The sequence below is a fragment of the Molothrus ater genome, chromosome 1 (assembly GCF_012460135.2).
Source record: "Molothrus ater isolate BHLD 08-10-18 breed brown headed cowbird chromosome 1, BPBGC_Mater_1.1, whole genome shotgun sequence".
NCBI classification, from domain to species: Eukaryota; Metazoa; Chordata; class Aves; order Passeriformes; family Icteridae; genus Molothrus; species Molothrus ater.
Window position 1 is genome coordinate 14869950 of NC_050478.2, and position 23425 is coordinate 14893374.

A 23425-nucleotide genomic window follows, 5' to 3' on the forward strand; every position below is an offset into this window, starting at 1 on the left:
AATACTGCCAATACTGGCTTAAACTATACTCCAAGTGATTTTTAAATTTTTTTGTCTAGATGTGTGGATACATAATAGAGCAGCTCCTAGGATTGAAGAATATTTTTGGATTGTTGAGAGACACACAGGGATGCTTTGTCTTCTAGTTCTTCAAATCAGCAGTCAGTTTGCTTAAAATCAATATTTTTGCTAAGCTAGATTAGATACTCTTAAAATATCCCAGCCTATAAATATCCGTGTTTTTATTGGAATAGCTCTGTGAACATGCAGAGTAGCATTACTTTTTTTGTCAACTGCTTTGGCTTCTCAACCTAGTATAGACCTAGTCTGTAATTAAGGTATGAAGTGCATATACTCTACTAATTTTATAATTAAATGTGCACCTTATTTTTTTCATCCTTATTTCTATTGAAACTGACAATATCACAGTCCTTGTAACCTAGCCAGCTTTAGGGTGTCCATAGATATGGAACATTAATAGGACAGGAGGAAATATCCTTGTCCCCCCTAGATGCATTTTCCACTCAGTTTCTTACTCTCTCCTAAACTCAGCCTGAGCCCCTCATTTGGTTGGAGCTGCTGAGTTCAGTTCTCTTCACACCCAACACACCAAAGTAACAGCAGTGTCCAGGAGAGGAAGTCAGTGAAGCACAAGGGATGAGCTGATGCCTTTTGCAGACTCCCAGATTGCCCTTCCATGAGTGCTTGAGGTGTTCTCCTTCCCTGGGACCCCCAGCTGCTGGGGAAGGAGGGAAAGGGAGGCTGACATGGGGAATGGATGTCAGAAGAGCACTAAGAGAAAGTAGTGTAGAGATGAGACTAGAGGGAGGGGAATGAAGAAGTTGTGAAGGCAGCACATCCATTAAACATCCATGGAGTTTTTTTCAGAAGCCAGTGGAAGGGAAGGATCTATATCTCTAATTTGATACTGTCTGCTGTCTCCCTTTTTCAGTGTTGCATTTGAAAGTTTTTGTAAAGGAAAAATAAGAGGAGAAAGCAGAAACTGAGAATATTTAAGCTCTTACTGTGACAACAGTTCCAAATACTTTGTGTAGCATTCCAAGCCCTTCCTGATGAATACCTTCCTTTCCTCTTCACAATCATCTCACTTTGCAGTGTGTCCAGAATGGATTGTAAACAACATTCCTTTTGCCTGCTACATCAACCACATTCACCTCCTTTTCATTTTTCTTCCCAGAGCCAATTATTCTGGGAAGGAAATTGAGTTTTTGGTCCTTTCTAACACTTCGCATACTCCATCTGGTGAAGTCTCTGTTACCTGTTCTTCTGCCATTCACTTAATTGTGTACTTTCTGTTGCATGCAGGACAAGCACCTAACAAACCATACGGTGTGTAACTTCCATTCTCTGCTCTTGTTCTCTGCCCTCTGACTCTTCAGGATGTAATGTTTGGTGCTGCCATTTCTCCTCAAAATGTATTTCCTGCAAAAAGCTTTACTCTGGTGTAAATGGAGAGATTAACTTCTGCCTTTTTGGTTCACTCAGATATGAAGGTTAAAAGTGTGAAAGGATGTGCTTTGGGTTTTTTAAACATGACTTTATAATTGTCGGTATTCATAGAAATATTAGAAGTCTGGGGAGAGAGGGAGGTGGGTTTATTCTTATGGACCACTGAAAAGGAGGAGGTCAGAATTGTCAAAGTAGGTGAGCCATGAGATGTAAAACAAGGTCCTGCTTTTCCCTATGGATGAGATTTTCTGGTGGTTTTACATTATTGCCATAGCCTCTCATTTAGATGAAGAGTTGCTTGTAATGTCAAGACAGGAAAGTCATCTGAAACCCCATTATATGAAAATCACACTATAATAGATTCCCTCCAGGTGTGTGCATCCACAAATTAACTTTGTGCAGTTTGTGTGACCCTTCCCCTCTCCCACAGCCTTTGTCCACACACAGGCTGGGGCTCTGTGGCGAGAGAACTGCAGCACCTGGAGTTTGCCATGGACCAGGTACTCAGGTATTTCCCTGGTGCTGGTCCATGGTGGTGCAGATGATGCAACAGCATCCCAGTGCTCAATGCTCAAGGCAGCTGGGTTTGCCCAGGTTCTACCCCAACCAGCTATAAAATCTTTGGTGCATGCTTGTAACAAGTCTAAGGATGAATTTCTTCTGGACTAAAAAGCTGCATCACAAATTTAAAGCACAGAGCTGCTATCTGTAGTGAATGCCATTACCACTCCTGTATGGGGATAGAGTGTGCATTGCTAAGCATCTTCAAACAGACTCCAGATTCAGTCATCTTGAATTTCACAAGTGATAAACACATTTATATTAGACACTAATGATAAAATATAAGAAATTTAAGTCTGTAGTAATTTGGTTAGCCTTATTAGCAGCTACAGGTTAAAATGAAAAAAAACCCAGAAACAATTCAAAGTGCTCAAAATCACAGGGACTTCTTCTTCTCCTGAGTTGGGATTTATTCCTGTGACTTACCTTGCTGCTGAATGATGGAGGTGCTCTGGGGGTGGGGGCGGAGATGCCTTTCATGTAAATCTCTTTCCTGTGAATTGCTGTGTTCGGTGAGCACTGGTTTGTGGCCCAAGGATGGATGGACGGACGGAGGGATGGATGGACGGACGGAGGGATGGACGGAGGGATGGATGGAGGGGGATGGACGGAGGGATGGATGGATGGATGGATGGATGGATGGATGGATGGATGGATGGATGGATGGACGGACGGAGGGATGGAGGGATGGATGGAGGGGGATGGATGGATAGAGGGATGGATGGAGGGATGGAGGGATGGAGGGATGGAGGGATGGATGGAGGGGGATGGATGGATGGATAGAGGGATGGATGGAGGGAGGGATGGAGGGAGAGATGGATGGATGGATGGATGGATGGATGGATGGATGGATGGATGGATGGATGGATGGATGGATGGATGGATGGATGGACGGATGGATGGACGGATGGAGGGGGATGGATGGAGGGGGATGGATGGAGGGGGATGGATGGAGGGGGATGGATGGAGGGGGATGGATGGATGGATGGATGGATGGATGGATGGATGGATGGATGGATGGATGGATGGATGGATGGATGGAGGGGGATGGATGGATGGATGGATGGATGGAGGGGGATGGATGGATGGATGGATGGATGGATGGATGGATGGATGGATGGATGGATGGATGGATGGATGGATGGATGGATGGATGGATGGATGGCGGGATGGGGCTGGCAGCGCCCTCTGGTGGCCGCCCGAGCACGGAGTCGGCCCCGTGCTCCTGGGAAGCCGCGCTGGACAGCAGCAGGGGCTGGAACAGTCACAGCAGCTCTTGAACAACATTGAGCTTTAACTCCATTTCTTACAGTGACTTAGGTCTTAAACCCACTGTGGAGGTAATTTCAGTGAATGTTGAAACACTGAGCCCCTGGAGCAAAAGGAATAAGAAGGTTAATTGAACACAGAACTATTCTGTGTCGTCTTTATGCGACACTGGACTGAACTGTTGTCCTTTGAACACCCCAGTCTTTTAAAGACTTTTTAAAAGTACCTCCATCTTTATTTTGCTCAGTATTTCACTGAGTCTTGTATGTAGTTACTGTTTGTTAATTTTAATTTTGGTTTAGGTGTACATGGACTTTTCAGTTGTAGGGGCATGTGGCAAATGTGTTTTCCCTAACTCTGCATGCTTAAACCAGTGTATTCTCTGCAGTGCCATGAAGAAAAGGGAGCATTTAAAATCCTACTATTTGTCTAAGACAGCAAGTTTGGAATCCCATGTTTTAAGTGGCCAATTAAAAGACTGGAATGCTTCTAATGTCTGAAAATATATACCCTCTGCCAGCTGTGAGGCCCTGAGCGAGGGGAGCATCATGTTGGATAAGTGGATATTTATTTTAATGAAGAGCTGTCTGCAGGAGACCCTGCCAAGGCAGGGTGGTTGGGGTGGCTGGAGCAGCCAGGGCTTCACCAGAAGAGAGCAGGGAAGGAACCTGCAGATCCATCAGGTGGATCCTGTGTTGCAGTTTTAGGCAGTAGAGCCTCAGGAGCCATTTAGCTGATCAAATGTCAGGTTGGGTTAAGCTGAAGAGTTGTGAGTATTGACTAAATCTCCATTATTTGTAGTGGGAACTGAGACACTGACCTGATATGGGGAGACAGCTAGTCAAGTGCTTTATCCAGTGACCTAAATCCCACTGTGTGCTTCTGACAGTTTCAATATCCTTATGGGGCTTATGCTAAATCAGCAGCATGAGAACTTCAATTCTGACTTCTCTTTAAAAAGCAGTGTAGTAGAAAACTTGCAATCTTGTTATTCAAATTGTATGTTAAGCCTGATTTCAGGTTCAAATTAGTTGTATGAGTTGCACCTAGCAAATTTCCAAGTTTTAGGCCTTGTCTTTAGACCCATTCCTAGGCTATCTGGTAGAATTTATCTCTCTTCTACAACTAGAAGATGTGAGTGTATAGCCCCTGTTTGTGCTGAGAGGAGTCTGTTCTGTAAAATGTTGGAGGATAAGTATTACACACAGCACAAGTATTACATAATGCCTTGCCATGGAGGAGCTGCACAATAACTTCTACTCTGCATATGATGCAGTCTCTTATGCTTACAGACTTCCTCTGCATCATAAACTTTATTGGTTTACATTTAAATTTTTAAGAATTCTCCATTAAATCTTGTCAAGGAAATAAGCAATGTACATTGCCAAGAACTTTGAGGCATAAAGAGATACTTCAGGACCAGATGAAATCCCTCATCCCTGCATGTTTTTCCCATTTTGTTTGCATGTTACTATTGCAAACCTTTTGCTAAAAATATTGGGGAAGGTCATAATTTTGCATTGATTAATTAGTGTGTCTGAGAACTAGCCACATCACATGATTGTCCATGATTTAAAATTGAAAAAAACCCAACCAAATGTTACTCCTCATCCCTTCCCAGACCAGTAGGTGATACACTTCTAATCAAGACAGCATTTGCCTGGGAACTGATAGAAGGGGAAAGGGACTTTTGCTGTTACACTGTACTTGTGAAGCACAGCCAGCACTGAACACCCAGCTCTTCCTTCAGGTGACACCTCTGTCCAGGTGACATTGACTCAGGTCTTGAGAAGACTGAACAGAGAGCTTTGACTTCCATTGTCTGGCAATCCAGGTTCTGGCTGGACAGATCTCTTGGATCTAGGCAAGACTGGATGTGCCACCTTGCTCTTTGCATGCTAGAGAAGCTGGCTGTGAGGAGAAAACCCTTTTTCTGTGAAAGGAACCATGAGAGCAGCTGCAGGGTCTCCCTCAGCAGCAGCCTCTGTTGTTGGGGTGGAGCAGTTACTCATCCTGTGCTGGGCCTTGCAAACAGAAGGCAGCAAACTTCCCAGGAGCCATGATGAGAAAATTTCACACCAAGTGAGATTCTTGCTTGCATTTGGCACATTCTGTGGTATTCCAAGCTGTTTTTCCAGGTTTATGACCCTGAAAAATAGACACCTGGTGTTTGTGCATCCTTTAATTGAGTGTAGGAAAAATCTGTTTAACCTGAAATATTGTAAATGGAGTTGAGTCAATATGGTTGTACAGCCCATCTCAGATTGGGGTGGGGAGCTCTGAAGGGACAGAGATTCCCTCACTGCTGCTGAAGGGCAGATCCAGCCCTGGCCAGGGCAGCACTCGAGCTGACATCCTCACTGAGCTGAATTTTCTCAGGAATCAGTTGTGTGTGCACAGAGAGCTCCATGCTGGCAGACAGCATTCATTTAGGCTGAGGTTCAGGCTATGCTAAGAGCTCAGGGCTGCAGCTCCAGGCCCTTCTAGCAGTGGTCCTTTCTCCTGTGAAGATTTATCTGTTAATTTTGAGTTCAAGCTGTTCATCTGAGGTGTGCAAGGATGTCATAAATGAAGTAAGATTTACTGAGATAGAAGGAAACCTGGGGGGAAAGGAAGCTTAAAATAAGCTTCATTTGGGGGGTTTTAAATCTCAGCAAGAGAGATGTAAGCAATTGTTCTGTAGGCTTGTCTCATATCAGTAGAAATAATTGTTTTATTACAGCATCTGCACCAGTACAAAAGTTTCTTTGTTTTATCTGTACATTTTGCTCTTATGGGGGTTGGGGGAGACCTGCAGGAATAAAACGAGAATGACAAGTACTGAATGTTCACTGTAAATATTGACTGTGTATTAGCAAAATACTAGAAGTCCTTCCACGTTGCTTCTAGAATTCAATTACAATGTAAGATAAGCTGTTTAAATGTTTATTATAGCAGAATGGGGTCTGTGGTCAGTCGTGGTGTCAAACAATGTTGTTTACAATTCTGTTCTTCTCTATAAAATGCCCTGGGCTGCAGAGCCCTGGGTGGTGGCTCAGCCCCGAGGTTCAGCTGCCTCCAAGGAATTCTGTGGTGCAAATGGAACAGGATCCTGCTAACCCTCTGCTTTATTTATTAGCTGTGCATGCCTTTGTTCAAGTTGCTAGAAGGAAAACTAGTTTGACTTAAGCTGTTTGTGTGTACAAACAAAGCATTAATGGGTAATTTCTTACGCTGATTTTTATGCTTCTTGCAAACACATATCTTTTTTCATATATTTAAATGTTAATATAATTTTCTTTCTTTTTCTAGGGTGAAAATCCTATTTACAAGAGTGCAGTGACGACTGTGGTCAATCCTAAATATGAGGGAAAATGAACACTGCTTGTATAACTTCACAACACTGTATGCAGTATAGCAACTTTTGTAGTCACAATAAGATAGATTTAGGGCAAGCTGCAGTGATTTTACTAATGAATTACATACAGGTTTGTTTTCCTGTGTGAAAATAGACCTTATGTAATTTATTTTTTTTTTAATTTTTTTTTAATTTTTTTTTTTTTTTTTGCAAATAAGAGTAATTGGTGCCAGAGGTTGGACAAAAAAAACCACAAAACTTGAGACTGTGTAGCTTAGTCAGCCCAGGTCACATGGTGCCTTTTCGACCTTTCCCATTCCCATTTTGTGAATCCAGGTCTTGTGCAGGGCATGGTGCTGCATGGCAGGACTGGGAGGGAAGGGGTTAAAGCAATCAGCATGAGGGCTCTGCCTAGCCATTTAGTATTAAACTTTTTAGCTTTACAGGGAAATCAGGGCTTGAGTTTGCAGATGTAATTAAACTCATGTAGCATGGAGCTGGTGGTTAATTGGTCTTTGACTTGCTAGATAAATGATTAAGTATTTGGTAAGTTGAGTAAGCTGGAGGGGAGCAGTGTACAAGACTGAAAAGCATGTGCATACTTATCTTTGATTTTCAAGTTGCATATTGCCAGGTATGGTTGTGGTTAAAATGAAAAGTTTTGAGAAGAATGTTAAGAAGGACAAAATAGCTTTAAAATACGTGCCATTACTGAAGAAGTTGCTGACTGGTAACTTACTTAGTTTTTCTTTGTAAATTCAAGCCCTGGGTGGCAGTATCATGAAGTACCTTACCAAGACATCCTCAGATCACCTAAGGGCCTTAGTGATGCTGTGTCTTTATTCTGTAATGTTTCTTTGCTTTCAAGCCTGGTGCTTTGTCACCTTCTAATCTTTTAAACGTATTTGGTTGCAAATCTTTTTGTAATATTTTTGTATCAACACAAGCTTTTTTTTCCTTTTATTTTTTGAGCAGTCTTAGCTGTAAATTTGCCTTTACCCTGTAGCTAAGATTGCATAGTTTGTCATGTGAAGAGTCACATCATTCTTGACATGTGCCATGTATATTTGCCTCTGACCATTCAAACTACATCATAGTCATATTCTTGTTTTAAGTGCCTTTTTGTTTTAACAGATGTTCACTTTTTACAATGCTATTACTGGTTATTTATTAAATAAAATACCTTAAAATACTTGATCTTGTCTCTTCATCTTGTAGAAGTTGTTACTATTCAAAAAACCTGAGAATTGCATCTCTTCGAGGTAGTAATTGTAATGATACCAAATATGCCCTGAAAGGAGTTAATGTCACACAGGAAGCTGACATTTAGGAACACTGACCCCTGTACAGTATTACCAGTGCTCCCAAATTAGTCCAATATTTAATTACATGTGCATTAACCTGTCCACTCATTATGTTACATGTTTTCCAGTTTCCTTAACAAGTCTGGTTTCAAAATGCTTTTGTGGATTGGTAGGCTGCTTTTCCACAGAGATGCTGAAGGCTTTAAGTGGCCCATTAAGAGAGCTTTTCCAAACCCTTGTTTGAACTGGGTTTCCAATAGAGGCTTCCAGGCAGATGAAAGCTGCTTAATATCTCCAAGTGAACAGTTGCTTAAATGAGAGAGAGCAGCTGCCATCCTACAGGATCAGATTCAAGATAAGGGTCACAGATTGTGGGATTTGCTTTAACCAGGATTGGATGATGCAGCTAAGAGAGAAGATGTAGTTCAAATGGGATAAAATGTAGATGCTGGGAGCCAGGAGTAGTTGTGAATCCTCACTGGTTTGTAAACAGTGTCCTCAGGTACTTACCTGAATTCTGCCAGCTGACAGAGCAGTGAACTCTTACAGTCAGTAGCAGTGCTTCAACCCAGAAGACTGTGATCCCACACAAGCCACATGTAAGATCCCAGCAGTTTCTCCTTTTTAAAATAAATACAGTTAATATACCCATAGTCTTACTATTCTTAATCCATCCATCTCCTCAGCTCCTGTCTAGTAACTAAAGAGCTAAGCTAGAATTGTTTTATGGCAGTTGTAATAATCAGTTTCTTATCCTGGATAGAAAGTAAAGACAGAAATACAAGTCAGCTAAAGAAAGTAATTCTCTGTAATCGTGGTTTATTGATTAACTAATTTTGCAATAGTATGTTGAGCCTCCTACCTTAAAACTGCCTCTAAGTCTGCTTGGAAAGTAGTCTAAGCACAGTCTTGAGCACCTACACATGAGGAGTCTGGAGTGATAAATTGATGCTCTGGGGATGCTGATGGGTTTGTTCCCCTTCTGCAAAAGCTACAATATGTTTTCTTTTCCATAACAAGCAAAAACTCATTCTCAGAGGAACACAGAATGCAAGTAGGATAAAAAGGAGAAGCTTTTAGTAAAGTAAAATACTGATGAGGTAGAGATGGTGAATATATTCTAGCTACACACTTCTACTATTTAGAGGATGTTTTTGAAGCACTTCTGATTTTCTTTTTGAAAAATCAGTTGCTGCCAAAGCATTTATCTAACAGAAAGAAAATATTTATTAGCAGCTGTGAATCCAACCATTAGAACACAGATTGCTGCAATGTAACTCCAGTGACTGTTCATTAATGATAATAAATACATTAACCCCATCTCAATAAAATGGATAAATTGCAGATAGAAAGAAAACCACTGTAGGACATAGTTTCAAAGTACTTGGGAATGTTTTTAATGAGGGTGCTGACATAGCATACTATCAGAATAATAATACAATCAGAATAATATCTCAAACTCTAAAAATATGACAATTGTTAGTCAAACCATCTACTATAGTAATGCCTAATTGCAAAATGGGAAAACAAAATTAATTCAAGGAGGTAACTATAAGTATGTTTGAATGGAGTCACCAAATTTTTCTTGGGCACCAGAGAACGTGTTCAAGGAAGATTTTAGAAAGATTACAGAAAGAGAAGGCTGGGTTAAAAAGCCAGTAAAAGTAGCTGATCAAAGATATCCTTGAAAAAGCTGAAAATACAAAAGAAATTTAAACATTAGAAGTATGCTAAAGAGGATTTAGTTCCTCATGAAAGGCACAAGAAATAATAAATAGACTGTAAAAAGAAGTCTGACACCGAGATTAAGAAGGACAGTTGGAGTAAAGAAATTACAAAATATGTAAACTCATTCTTTGCTTTTGTATTTCATATGGAAGTGTTTCATGAGACAGCCAACCTAACATTCCCCAGCAGAGGGCAAATACCAGATAAATTATTCAAAATATTCCAGATGGGAATCAGCAGAAGGAATAGCAGCAAGTGCCAAAAGCCAATCATTTGAGAAGCCTTAAGGAACCCAAGGATGAGTGCCTGGTCTCATTGCCATATGAATGGGAAATGTCTAACACACATAGTCTCAATTTTTAAGAGGCTTTCTGGGACTTAGAATTTAAAAAAAAAAGAGTTACCCAGATGTTTCTACCACTGTCTGGTAGGAATTATAAGTGGACACAGGGATAAGTGTGACATGGTGTAAGAATCAGCATGGGCAGAGGGAAATCCTATCTCACAAATGTGAACTTTGAGGGAATCAGCAACATGCAAAGAGATCATTTCATACAACTGGACTTCCAAAGCCTTCTAACACTGCTTTGCATCAAGACCATTGCAGAAACTGCCAGGGGATGTGAAGAAAGTCTTCAAAAGAAGGAACAGCAATTAAGGCAGAAGGTTAAAAACATATCATAGGAACCCAGTTACCAGTTCTCCAATCTGAGAGGTGCCATGGGTGAGTTTTCAACCTGCTGGCAGCTCCCCTCTCAGTGCAGTCCAGGACACCACTGCCACCTTTGCCATGGGGGCACTGAGTCACTGCCTGCTCCTTGTGCTGTCACCAGGGCCAGCCATGTCCTTCTGCAGGGCTGCTTTCCACACACTGGGCCCCAGGGTGTGCTGAGGCTTGGGGTTATTCCTCCCCAGGGAACGGTCTTGGCACTTGCCCTCATTGAGTGTCACAAGGGTTTCTTCCATTGCCAGATTCTTTCCATTCCCAGCGTGCCAGGTCCCCCTGCAGCCCCAGCCCTGCGGGGAGCCACCCACTCCTCCCAGTTTTGTTTGTCTCTGGAGGTGCTGAGGGTGTCCCCATCCTTCAGGCCTTTCTAGGGGATGCTGAACTGGGAGGGGCCCAGTGTCAAGCCCTTGGATCCCCCACTGGTGGCTGCCTCCAGGTTTGTGCCACCAATCACAGCCCCCTCAGCCCTGGCATTTCAGGCAGCTTTCAACCCACCTCATGCCCTCCTGTCTGCCTAAACTCCATCACCCTGCAATGATGCTGTGGCAAACAGTGTCAAAAGCTTTACTGAGGGGGAGACAACACCCACTGCTGTCCACTGGGAAAACCAAACCCATCCATTTAAGCCAGCTAAAGGGTACAAACCTGTCATTACCTGTGTGTATTCAGGGACAGTCCCTGAACTACCTGGTGCCTACTCAGGAAATCAGATACAGACCATCACATTAATGCTCAGTAATAGTCAATAAAACACACAGCACAAGTAGGGATTGCTAGAAAAAGTAAAAAGCAAAAGAGTAATATTTTTTAAGAAAAGACTGGTGTGACTAAATCTTGAGTACCACTTCAGTTTCAGCCTTCTCAGCAAAGATAAAAGGAATGGATAAAGTGAGAAAAGACACAGAGGAGGATGATATAACAAAAGTTACACGCCACTTTCTGTACAGGGGATTACAAAATACAAAGGGATTTTCAGCCTGGAAAAGACAACAAGGATACCATAGTGACTTACTGTGAGAGGCAGTGGAGAAGGTGAATAGGGGAAGACCAAAGAGTTATCAGACAAAGACAGCCCCAAGAAATAAATGTAAGGTACATCTTCCCATAACCCATAAGTTGTGAAAGATTCTGACATACTATAGGTATTTAAATACTGTATGTATTTAAAATGAGCAGATAAAGTCACAAAAGAGGAATTCATCATGGGATATTAGCTACAGAACCTAGCAAATATTGCTTACCTTGAAATTGGAGATTATGCTGGGAAGAATAATTTTTTTTTCTCTACACATTTTCTCTCCATGTGAGCACAGATGGAGAGAGGGCACTGGATTATATGAAGCCTTAAACTGGCCCAGGAAGGTCAAAAACCTTTATGTTCTTTGGTATTTACCATTCATGTCCCAGCACTGGCCAGCTGTAAGACCCCCAGCTTCTTGCAGACCTTTCCAGTTTGATTCCAATCTTGTAAGCAAAAGCCTTCAGTTACCTCCTGCATTTTCTTTTCTATCACAACAGAAATACTTTGCAGCAATAAGTAGAAGTAAATTACATTTACTATTTTAAAATATGAATCAAAAGAAATAATGGACTTATTGAAATAAGGCTGTCTGCCCTGCTCCTCTCTGTCATGCTAATGGGCTCATCCAAACATCCCTCCCAGAACAGAAAACAACAAATTCTTTTAATTTCCAGGCTCTCCACTGATGTACAACTAGAGCACTTTCCCATAAATCTCTCAGACAGCAATAGGATGTAGTGTGTATTAAGGGATCTGGGAGCTGTTGCAGAAGAGACTCCTGGCAGTAAGAGACACTTCACTTTAGTCTGATACATCAGAAAAAAATATCCAGGCTGTTACCAGCACCTGATTAAGGAGACACCCCCAGCCCACTGCTTCACATTCAATTTTTTCACATGATGTATGAATTCTACCACCAGAACAGAAAGTGCAGCCGTTTCGAGGTAGTTTACAGACTGGAGTTCCCAAAGCCACCTCTAACTTGGAAGCATCTTAATGCATCTTACATTTCTTTAAGAACTGGTGTTTGAGTGAAATGATCCAAGTGCCAATTCATTTAATCCCCAAACTGAATTACAGTCATTCTCTGCTTCTGTTTGAAATATTGTCTACAGAGAGCAAACAGAAAATACTAAAAATGAAATTTTATGTCAGTTATTTCCTTTCACTGGCACCTTCATCCATACAGGATCCAGAGCCCTGAGCCCTCCCTGGGTATGGGCAAGTGTGATACAGTTCAGTGGCTGAGTAAGAGCTTTGTTGGACTCCATTCCTTGTTGAAGCTGGATCACTGTGCAGTCAGAAACCTGGAAATCTTTTGGGCAGTTGAAAACCAGGGAGGCATGTTACCCTGTAAATAGGTAATTATGTAACACATTCAGCTTTTGCTGGACTGCTCTCTTTGACTTGGGCACCTCAGTTTCCTGTGGAACATTCTGCCCTAAGTGCCAAAGCAGGATAAGGTCTGACCTTTGCACTGAATTCAGGGTCCTGCCATCAGGTTTTCCTCAATTGATTCCTTTTGAGATAGAAAATTAAAATGAAAATAACCTATTTTCATTTTACTTTGGTAAGGAACACATCACAAAGCTGACAAATATTCAGCTGGAATTACTTGGCAGAACAGTTAATCCATATTTATCTAATTTTGTAGTTAAAATATCTTTCTGCAAAACTCTACTAACTTGCAGATCTCAGCCCTGCCAGCATTAGAACTGCTATTAATAAATAGGGTACCGTCAGCACTGCTCAAAAATAAAAATTAAGTTGGCTTGCATCTTATCTTCCATAAAACAAGAGTGAGTGACATCAGCTATATTTTCTTCCCTTAGTTTTCTATTAATATTGCCCTGCTAAATGATTCTATCCCATATCAAACTGATACTGTCCCCTATATTCTTTTAAAACACCAGCACAACCATTGGTTTTAAAACACTTGCACAACAGTAGCTCCATTAGAGCTTCCTGGAAACTCTCCACAGTTTCAAGAATGACCATAAATTATCTGTCCAAGCAGCTCCTTGACCAGCCCATTTGTTCAGCACCTTTCCAAGACAATCCTCAGCTCACAAACAAGCACTCTGCTCATGCCCCTGCAGACTGGGGCACTGCCTGTGCCCTTGTAGTACAGCATTTTGTAGTGTAACAAGGTTAATATTTCTTTCCCATTATCTGAAACATCCCATCAGTTTCATTAGAGTTTAACAAAATCAGAAAATCGGACAAAAAGTAGAATAAAAATTGTTTGAACCAACCTTTTCCTGCTCTTGGAAAATCTTTCAAAGATTTATTATTTATTTCACTAGTTCCCAAATAGATATTATCTGAATTTATAGTCTAACAACAGTTTTATACTGAATTGTTTCTTATAACTACAATATTTTATCATCAAATTTTCATATTAAGTTCATACACTAAAATGTCACTGGCCACATAACAATTGCAGAGAGTAATTAAGAGTTATATTCAGACACAAAACACATCCTAGCCAACACCTAAATCATAGCACAGTGTTTCAGGGGCTTGCAGAAGGAAGGCAGCTGCAGCAGGGCAGAGAAGATGAACACAGCCCATAAGGATTCTGCATCTTCAGGAACTGCAAGGACACAAAACAGCAACGACTGCAGTGACCAGAACACAGAGGAAAAGTCTACATAAATTAGCTCTGCCTCCTGTGCCTTACAACACTGGTCTTCAAAGGTCAAACATCACAAAATTTGCATTTCAAAACTCATTGAGAACTTTCAGGTAAATTTGATTAATGTTAAAAATACTTCAGTACATATTTGGATCGTTAACTTTATTTTTTCTGTTCTATTAATTAAGTCTGAGTTAGAAAGAAAGAGACTGAGGCCTCTATCAAAAAAAGAATTTAGAATCCCCTGACTTGTCTTCCCATCTTGACAGGGCAAAAGACTCTTAAGGCTAATTATCTTTTATAGATATTTATCTGCATAGATCAGTTTAGAATATTAACATTTCATCTGACATATTCCAAATCACACACACGTGTCAACAATATGTATTTTCAATTAAAGTGAAAATGAAAAAATAAAAAATACTTTAAGTGTCCATCCTAGGACTGTCTACCAGAGCCATAATTTTACTGACTGTACATGCAGACAAATGCCCACAGAGGGTCTCACCCTCTGGCCCATGTGCACTTGCCTGTTCTGCTGCAGAATTCCTCACTTGCTGCAGGGCTTTCAATTTTTCTTTCAGACTTGCAGCTAAAGTTCTTTTCAGCTCATATCCTGCTTCCCTTTAGGAAATGAGAGATATATTACTCAATTTAAAGTTTTATAAGCTTTTGTAATATAAGATTTTAAGCTAGAGTTCTTACTGTTGAAAAGTTGCCTTTGCAATCTCATAATAAATACAGTATACTGAAATTAGATACAGAAAATATTAATATTAAAATATTTAAATTGAATATTTAAAAAAGTCTATAAACTGAAATGTACTGTGACAAAGATATAAGGCAAGTGTGTAACACCCTCTCTCTGTATAGCTTAGAGAATAAAAGCACCTAATTCCTACCTGCTGAAATTTATACCTTTGGTAATATTTTTGATTTATAGTGACAACCTAGTATTGCAGACATAGATCAGAAGTTTATTTTTATGCATCTTTAACTAATATGCTCCTGGGTTATCAGTATTTTAACGTTTTTTATTTTAAAAAATGCCTAAGTAGCTCTTAGACAATCTAAAATATCACTCCCCCATTTCAGAAGTTCAGTCAATGTCCATTTTCACTTATGTCAAAACAGATATTCCCTTCAACTTCCTTTTCTTCACATCTCAAGGGAAAGAATTCGAAACATTAAGAATTGCTAAAAATAATTTCCATGTTTATAAAAAGCCAGTCCTGCACTCCTAGTCCTGAGAGATATGAATGTCTCCATGATTCTACTCCATGGACACACATGAATAAATAATCCAGCATCAGACTGCAGCTGTGTGCTGCCATTTGTGCTGCCTGCTTGGCTGCCTGCCAGACCCAGCCTTTCCTGCAGGTCTTTCAGATTTCATTCCAAAACTGCAAGAAGCCTTCACTGGCTTGATAGCTCCTTTAGCTAGAAAACTATGTTCATATTTTTCTTTAAAAATTGAATCCTAACAGATGGATCTTGAGCTTAAATTTTATGTTGGAAATAACATCCATGATAAATTATTAGCCTATACTGTGAGTGATGTTGAGAAAGAAATTTCTAAGCCGTGAAAGGAAAGCTCACATTTAAACAATACCAAAATTTAAAAGTGCACAGGGACTGGAAAACAATAGCCTTTCTATTATCTTGTTAACTCTTCCCTCCTGAATGGGTTGTACTTTATATTTAAGCTCTTCAAAACACTGATTATCTTCTTGTTTTTATCACAATGCAGCTGTGATTCTCATTCCAGCCTCTAGATCATAACAAATTGTTTTCCCACATTACACATTGCAATAGCAAGAAGGAATAATGGGCAGGCATAGGCCTGGGGATGAGTTCCTGACTCCAATTAACCCAATGACCAAATTCCCATTACCTGTGCCCAATTCTTGTCGTACTTTCAGGGACCCTTGACGAAGAGAGGAATGATGAATCCGACTCCATGTTCTTAGAAGGCTAATTTATTATTTTATGATCTATATTATACTAAAGAATACTAAACTAAACTATACTAAAGAATACAGAAAGGAAACTGACAGAAGGCTAAAAAGATAATAATGAAAACTCGTGACTCCTTCCAGAGTCCTGACACAGCTTGGCCATGATTGGCCAATGAGTGAGAACGCTCACAGCAGAAACCAATGAAACAATCCCTGCTGGTAAAGAATGTCCAAACACTTTGGTAAAGAATTCCAAAGCAGCAAAACACAGGAGAAGCAAATGAGATAATATTGCTTTCCTTTTTCTCTGAGGCTTCTCAGCTTCCCAGGAAGAATCCTGGGCAAAGAGATTTTTCAGAAAATGTGATGGTGCCAGAGCCCAGCCCCAGCCGCTGAGTGCAGGGAGTTACTGAGCTCAGCCTGGTGCCCCTGCCAGGGCCTGAGCTGCCCTGCCCAAGGCTGGCTCTGGAACGCTGCAGCCGGGCACTAAGCTGAGCCAAGAGCTGTGCCAGAGCCAGTCCCTTCTCCCAGGCTGGGACCTGGGAGTGCCCAGCCCCTGCTGGGCTCTGCTCTGGGTTTGCCTGGCCATGGCCTGGCTGTGCTGTCCCCTGCCATGACCTTGGGCTTGCCTGGTCACTGTGCTGTGATTGGGCTTGGCTGCTGCCGCCAGCCTCATTCTTACCCTGATTCTGACCTTGACCTCCGGTTATGTCTCATCATTTTGCACTTGCCTCATGATCTGGACTGTCTGGTGACACCAACAACCACAACCTGACCAGCTCAGCTTGCCTTGCCCAGCTTCTGTGGGATTGTGCCCCTGTCAGTACCTCCGACCATCTTGCTGTCATTGTCATCTGCCAGAGGGCCTCACCATGTGGGAAAGCCTACTCCTGCTGCTCCTTGAGATGCACAATCTGCCTGTCCTTCATCCCCATACTTCCTTCTTTTACCTTCATCCAATTTTTGATGCCATTGATCATTCTTGCCTTCCTGACATTTTATAACCACTAGACTTGAAGATATGGTTTTTTTCACTCCAGGTCTTTCCAAGACTGTTCTTGTAGTTGATCTTTTGATGAGTATTTTTGCTCTTTCCCCACTCTCATTATTCCCCAGGGCAGTGTATGTAGCCTTTTGCTTATCTTACATTATGCTCTCTCTCCAAGCAATTTTATCACCTGACACATCCTCAGTTATCATCTCCATGCTGATGACTAACAAATCAAGCTCAGCATCATTACTTGTTCTTCCAGCAATATTCTCCATCTGTCCTTCTCTCAAATTATGTAATATCAAGGTTTTATCAGCTTTAGCCAATCTTAAGAAAAAACTTTTGTCTTTCTTCCCAAAAACTTGTCATACCTTTACTTTAGACACATTCAGGTATGTGTTCTCAGGATACTTTCAAAGTTTTTTCCTCACATTGCTCTGAAAAAAGAAAATCCACATGCCATTTTGGGATCTTCATCTACTCAACCTCTTCCTTCCCTCTTTTCCAAACAGAAGGGGGCTTCCTTTAAGTCCTAATAAAATGTTATAAAGAAACCTTTTAAAAACCCTTTCAATTTGTTCATGCAACACCTTTGTCTCAAGACTGAACCATCTAAATTCTTCCACCAAGGCCTAGTTCCCTTTGATATCAAACTTAAACTTTTCAGTGATGCTTTTAAATGTCCATGTGACATAAATCTGCATGTTAAAAAAAAATTGAACACTATACAAGATAAACTATATCCAATTGCCAAGTAGAAGCAATATCTGAGCTAGTTTAAAATTAGAATCAGTGAAGTACCCCCAGTGGTACTGAGCTTCTTGGCAGGATGCATTAGCTCATGCACAGCTCTATGCATTCATGGGTACTCTTCCTGTTCATCTCTATAGCTCTACAGTTCCCTCAGAACATATTTTCTCTCATTAAGCTTGATGCCTATTTATATTTTGTACATTCTGCCAGTATTCCCAGTCTTGTGTAATATGTTTGACAGTCTGTCATCTATGTATCATATAAAGCATTTTACCCTATTTAAGTTCCTCTTAAAATAATTCTACTTTTCACGGCACCTCCAGTAACTTTCACAAGCATCTGTTTCTTCATCCTGAGACTGGGAATGGCCAGAGCAGTAACATTTCCCAATAAGTGCCATGTGAGGTGATAGAGTAAATTAAACAGGGACCTAAATAATAGAATACAGATCTCTATATCTCTGCTGCATTTAGCAGTTCTTCTGTGTATTTAACTGTCTTCAAAAGCTCCTCTGCCTTTCAGATCTTCTGTACCTGATGACAGCTTAGCAAGTTTTACTGTGCCAAAGCTCCACTGTTTCCTTGCAAAGATAAAAGCTACTCAGAAAGATGTTCAATAGAGAAAACATCTAAACAGTGTCTGCTTTTCCTCTAGAAACTGGCACACGGTGTTTTCTGAAAGAGTGAAAAAAACTTTCTACAACTCCTAAGAATTGGCCTTTCTGGCATTTCTTGCTGCAGGCTGTGCAGTCCCTGCATTTTCAGTCACTGATGAAGGCAATGCAAGAACCAGTCCAGACACAGGAATTTGGGACCATTTTGGAAAGCACTTGCATAGCACAGAGGTTGGCAATTTCATCCTCAGACGAGAATGCTACACTTCACTGTAGCATACCTTTACCTCATCCTTTATTATATCCTTACCTCATCCTTTAGCAGCCATTTCATGCAGATAGATGAGGAACTGGCACAAACTTAAGATTTTATGGAGCTGGTCGGGTTTCAGTCATAGCAGAGGGGAAAAAAACCCACAAGAAAATAAAGAGCACTTTACTGGGGGCAAACTGTCAGCATCTTCAGGACATGTTTCATGTTCTCTGACCAGGACCATACAGGAGCAGCTTTCCATTTAGCAGTTTCCAGGCCAGCTGCTGCTGCCTGTTGGATTTTACTCATTTGATTTATTGATGGCAGTCTTTTGCCATCTAGTAGAAGTTCTAGTTCCTTGGGAATGGTGAAAAAAACAAAGGTTACTTTAGAAAAACACATAAGCTTTAATCTAGGACATAGAATAACATATTTTATTTTAAAACTATGTTCTCTTTTTAATTCTATGGTATTTTTGGACTCTAGATCTAAAATATATAAATATATAATACATTACAGCCTTGCTAATAATTTATATTAACACTACTGCATACTTTCCTGCTATAATAACAATAATAATAAAGCTTTAAAATAGCTGAAGCACCACTTAGTACAAAACAAGATCAAAAAAGGATTAATATATATCATGTTTCTGTTGTTATATATTTACCCAAAAATGCAGACTTAAAATTTTGCTATGTTACAAACTTATTTGCATGATGAGAATATGTTCCCAAGCAGGCAAAGCTATCTGCAGACATAAGACTCATTATTTCTTTTTACAGAAGCAAAACCTTAATGTTCAGGAGACAGGCATGAAAAAGGTTAAGACATAAATTAATTGCCAATGTGGAAATATCAGTGCAACATCCAAACAGTACCTTTTTTTTGCAGTCTGAAAAGACTGAGAACACAGATAAATTCCAGTTTTCTTAGCTACCTATTGAACAAAATTCTTTCACTAATTTTTAGAATTTTAAAAATACTCATGCTGCCATATTTTTAGTCCACAGACAAAGAGCAAGTAAGGCTGACAGTCATTGCAGGAATTGCAGCAGAAACTTTAAAAGGCCAGGTGTGTTTGATTTCTCCTGCTCACCCTGCAGGTTCAAAGCATTTAGCAATTAAGGAGACATAATGTAGTCATTCAAGGAAGACTGACTGCCACAAAAGATAACTCTAATAATTTATGGAGTTACTTTGAAAGTAATCATTGTCATTGCAGGGACCCTACATTGTTGTTTGTCTGGACCTAATTTAATTATGGGTATTTTCTGCTTCTGGTGTAGGGTCCTCATTTGACAGCCATTATGAAAGTATAAGCTTTACTTGTATAAATAGTCTCCATACAGCAAAAATATTTTTAATGGCAAAACACATGAATGCACATAAATTTTCATATAATTGTCGTCACGTATTATGTTTTACAATTATTTAACGTTCATACTTTCTGTATGTCAGCATGACTGAACACCTTTTATAGATAATCAGCTCAGTTGGAAACCTGTTCATTGGTATAACACATTCCCAGTGCAGCAGAGAGAAATGGTCCTTAATATTGTTAAACCACTAAGTTTGGGAAGCAAATTCCAAGGTCTCTGGTGATTTTTGGCACGATGGCAATAGTTACAGTCAGGTAATCTTCTTTCTAAAGAAAAGAGAGCATTTACCTTTAACATCTACTACTTCCTTTTTGAAATAGTCCATGGAAGATTTTCTTCTTCAGGCAAGATGGTTTCCAAAGTTACATTCTATAATGAAAAATTATAACATTTTATGATATTGTTTACTCTTAATACAACATTAGTCAGCTGATAAATGCTTTTATTTTAACATATCCAGGTCCTGAGTAAACTCATTCAAACTACAAATTAATGAGCTACCTTGAAGAACTCAGAAGTAGTTAATTAATTTAATAGAACTTATTTCAAAACTGATAAATTGAATGATGTTTCCCTTTTTTCCCCCCTCAATTTTATTTATACAAATTCACAGAACCTTATTCAGGAATTCAGTTCCTTCTTTACTTTATTCCATCAGCTTTTTCAAGATTGAGAAGTCTGATATGAAACCATTGAAATGCTGGCAGTTGATAACTTCAAAGAAATTCTTCAATATTTGGAAAACTACAGACTATCTATTATTGTGGAGGTATTGGGGTGTATTTTGAACTGCTGAATATGGGAACAAATATGACTAAGAAGAGAGTTCACACACAGTAGTGCTGGATGTGTCATCTTCCAATGCTGAAAGGAGAACAGAGATAATAAAGGTTTGCTGTAGGTTACCACTGCTGCTTTAGAATCATATTCATTGTTTCCACATGGCTAGCAACCATGGAAGTATTCTGGTCCAAAACATGTTCTTGACTGTATTTTAATGCTTTTAAGGATAATCCTATAAATTTCAATTTCTGTGTTAGGCTTTTACCTCCATCCATCATGAGATTCTTGTAGATGGCTCTGGAGTCAAATACTGCAGTATAAATGTCACGTAACAGTCCAGAACATTCCACTGCAGCCTCTGTTACTGCATGTAGAGGAACTGATGAAGTCCAAGACAGAAAATATTTTCATGCAAAAGTCCCCAAAAGCCAAACAGGCTGTGTTCAAGTGCTGAAAAATAATTTCTGGGAGGGTTATGTGTTTCACTACAGTTTAAGGAAGCAAAACTCATCAATACATTCAAGCATGGGAACTAAGAATACCCAAGAGCCAATGGATTGTTTCAGAAATAGAGGAAATATTTTGTTTCCTCATTATAATCATTATAATCTAGATTCAGTTCCTTTATGGCTGTATTTTTCTCTCACAAAACAATGAGAAAAGTTAAAGTGAAACATTTTAATCCTGGGAATTTCACAAAACTGAAAAAATTAAAGGACAGGTAGGAAAACAAAATAAATCCTTCTCCTGCAATCAGTTTCTCCAATTTTAAACAGCTGCAGTTCAGGTTATGAACAAGACAGTTTTCTCACTGAATTAAGCTAAGTGTCAATTGCTAACAGACAGAGAGCAACAGTAATAAACAGACACAGTAATCTATAGTAATAAAAATTATTAATTTCACCTGTCCAGTGTATGAGAAAATCTAATAACCTCTGTTCTCATTTACTTCTGTTTCTTCTGGAATATTTAACTACTATACTAAGTTCACAAAACACACTTCAAGATTGGAATAGGCAAAATGCAATGCAAATTTGCAGCTAATGTGATGACCAACACCTTGGAAAATAGGACTCTACCATCTCCTACCATCTGGTTCCTTTATACTAAAACCACCAGTAAAATACATCTTGCTGTAGCTGGACTGGACTCAGTAATTTGATCAGGTTTTCCTGTCTTGGGCTTCTGCCTATTTAGAGTAAAACAAGGAGAGGTAGTTATGGCTGATTCTTGATACTGTATTAGACAGGAGGAAAGAAAAACCAAAAACAAACCAGAAATGTATGACTTCTTTGGAAAATGACAAGCACAAGTATCATATCCTGTCCCATCCCATCCTCCTTCAAATGAACCCTTTTGTACCCAAGAATATGAAGGAAACCTGCCTGAAGGCTGGATGAATTTAGAGCTTGCATCAGTGAAATACAAGGCTTTCTATTCAGATGGAGAGGAAAGAAATCCAAGAGCCCCTGAGCACAGACATAACTCAGCACTAGCATCAGAGGTGCTGTAAATTACAGTGACATCAGCTGCTTCCATGGCAGTAATACTAAAGTATTGCCTGTGAAAGCCTGGCAGACTTCTTACCTCTCAGAATCATAGATTTCACCTGCAGCAAGTGGATAAGAATGCTTATCTATTTTTGCAAATATTTTTAATGATTTCAGGTTCAAGTTATCATATGAATTAGCCCTGTGAATGCCAGACCTGGAATGCAGAGGCAGCAGTTTTCTCTTGTCTGTCTGAGATTACCTGGGGTGAATCTAATTCCTTGGGTTTATCCAGCTCACCTTACTTCTGAATTTGATCTTTTTTCTTAACTTGCCTGCTGAACCCACATGATTGCTACACTGCTTTCTCTCTGCTAGTCATTATTTACATAATTTAACATCCTTTTTTGAAGTGGTGTTCCAACTTCTGCAGTTTCTTCCATTCATGTAGGACTTTTCCTTTTTTTAGAGCTTGTTTTCCTTGATTCACTACTGCCAATTTCTGCACTAATTCATCAGTTTCAGTAATGACCTTGGAAGGTAACACTGTATTTTGCCTTCACTTTTAAGTCACTTTTTTGTCCTTTCTCAGATAACCCTTCAGCATTTTTTCCATAGTAAGGTCAGAAACACCAATGTGATCCTCTTCTACATTTTTGTAACTAATTTTTCTTGAAAAACTTGTGTCTGGAATACGACTAGATTTTGCTAAATTTCTTGTTAGACTTTGAAGCTTCCTATTAAAGTATAAATTATAAAAATATTTGCATTGAAATTCTGTTGCTCAGGTTCACTTCAAAGCATATAAGCACTTCCTAAATCCCTTTTTAGCTGAAGAATTCTTTAAATTTTAATATTGTTTAAGCTTCAAGTCAAATATACACTTAATATCTGTAGCACAGCTACAGCAAAGCACATTCAAATATAAAAGTAAAAATATAAAAAGTGGTTACAACATTTTTAAAGCTTTTCAAATAGCATGAATTGAAAGTAGAAAAGTTGAATTAAGCTTTTATGAGAAATTACTGGACATTTTCCCTAATTTTAGAGTTTAAAGTTCCTCAATTTTTAGGTTAAAACATGTTTAATATTTTTTAATGGAACACCTTCCAGAAAAAGAATTATGCAAGTTACAAAATGGGAGTTT

At 39.6% G+C, this 23425-nt stretch overlaps 1 protein-coding gene across 2 annotated transcripts in view; it reads left to right on the forward strand.

The window, feature by feature from the left end:
- ITGB1 (integrin subunit beta 1) overlaps positions 1–7834 on the forward strand; it is a 46022-nt gene extending 38188 nt beyond the window's left edge. The window contains exon 16 of one of the 2 annotated variants that reach the window (XM_036406494.2): positions 6592–7834. In XM_036406494.2, the coding sequence (XP_036262387.1) occupies positions 6592–6657 (66 nt within the window). In that variant the 3' untranslated portion in view covers positions 6658–7834. The remainder of the gene's footprint in view (positions 1–6591) is intronic. The other variant, XM_036406493.2, reaches the window with a different exon arrangement.
- Positions 7835–23425: the final 15591 nt, after the last annotated feature.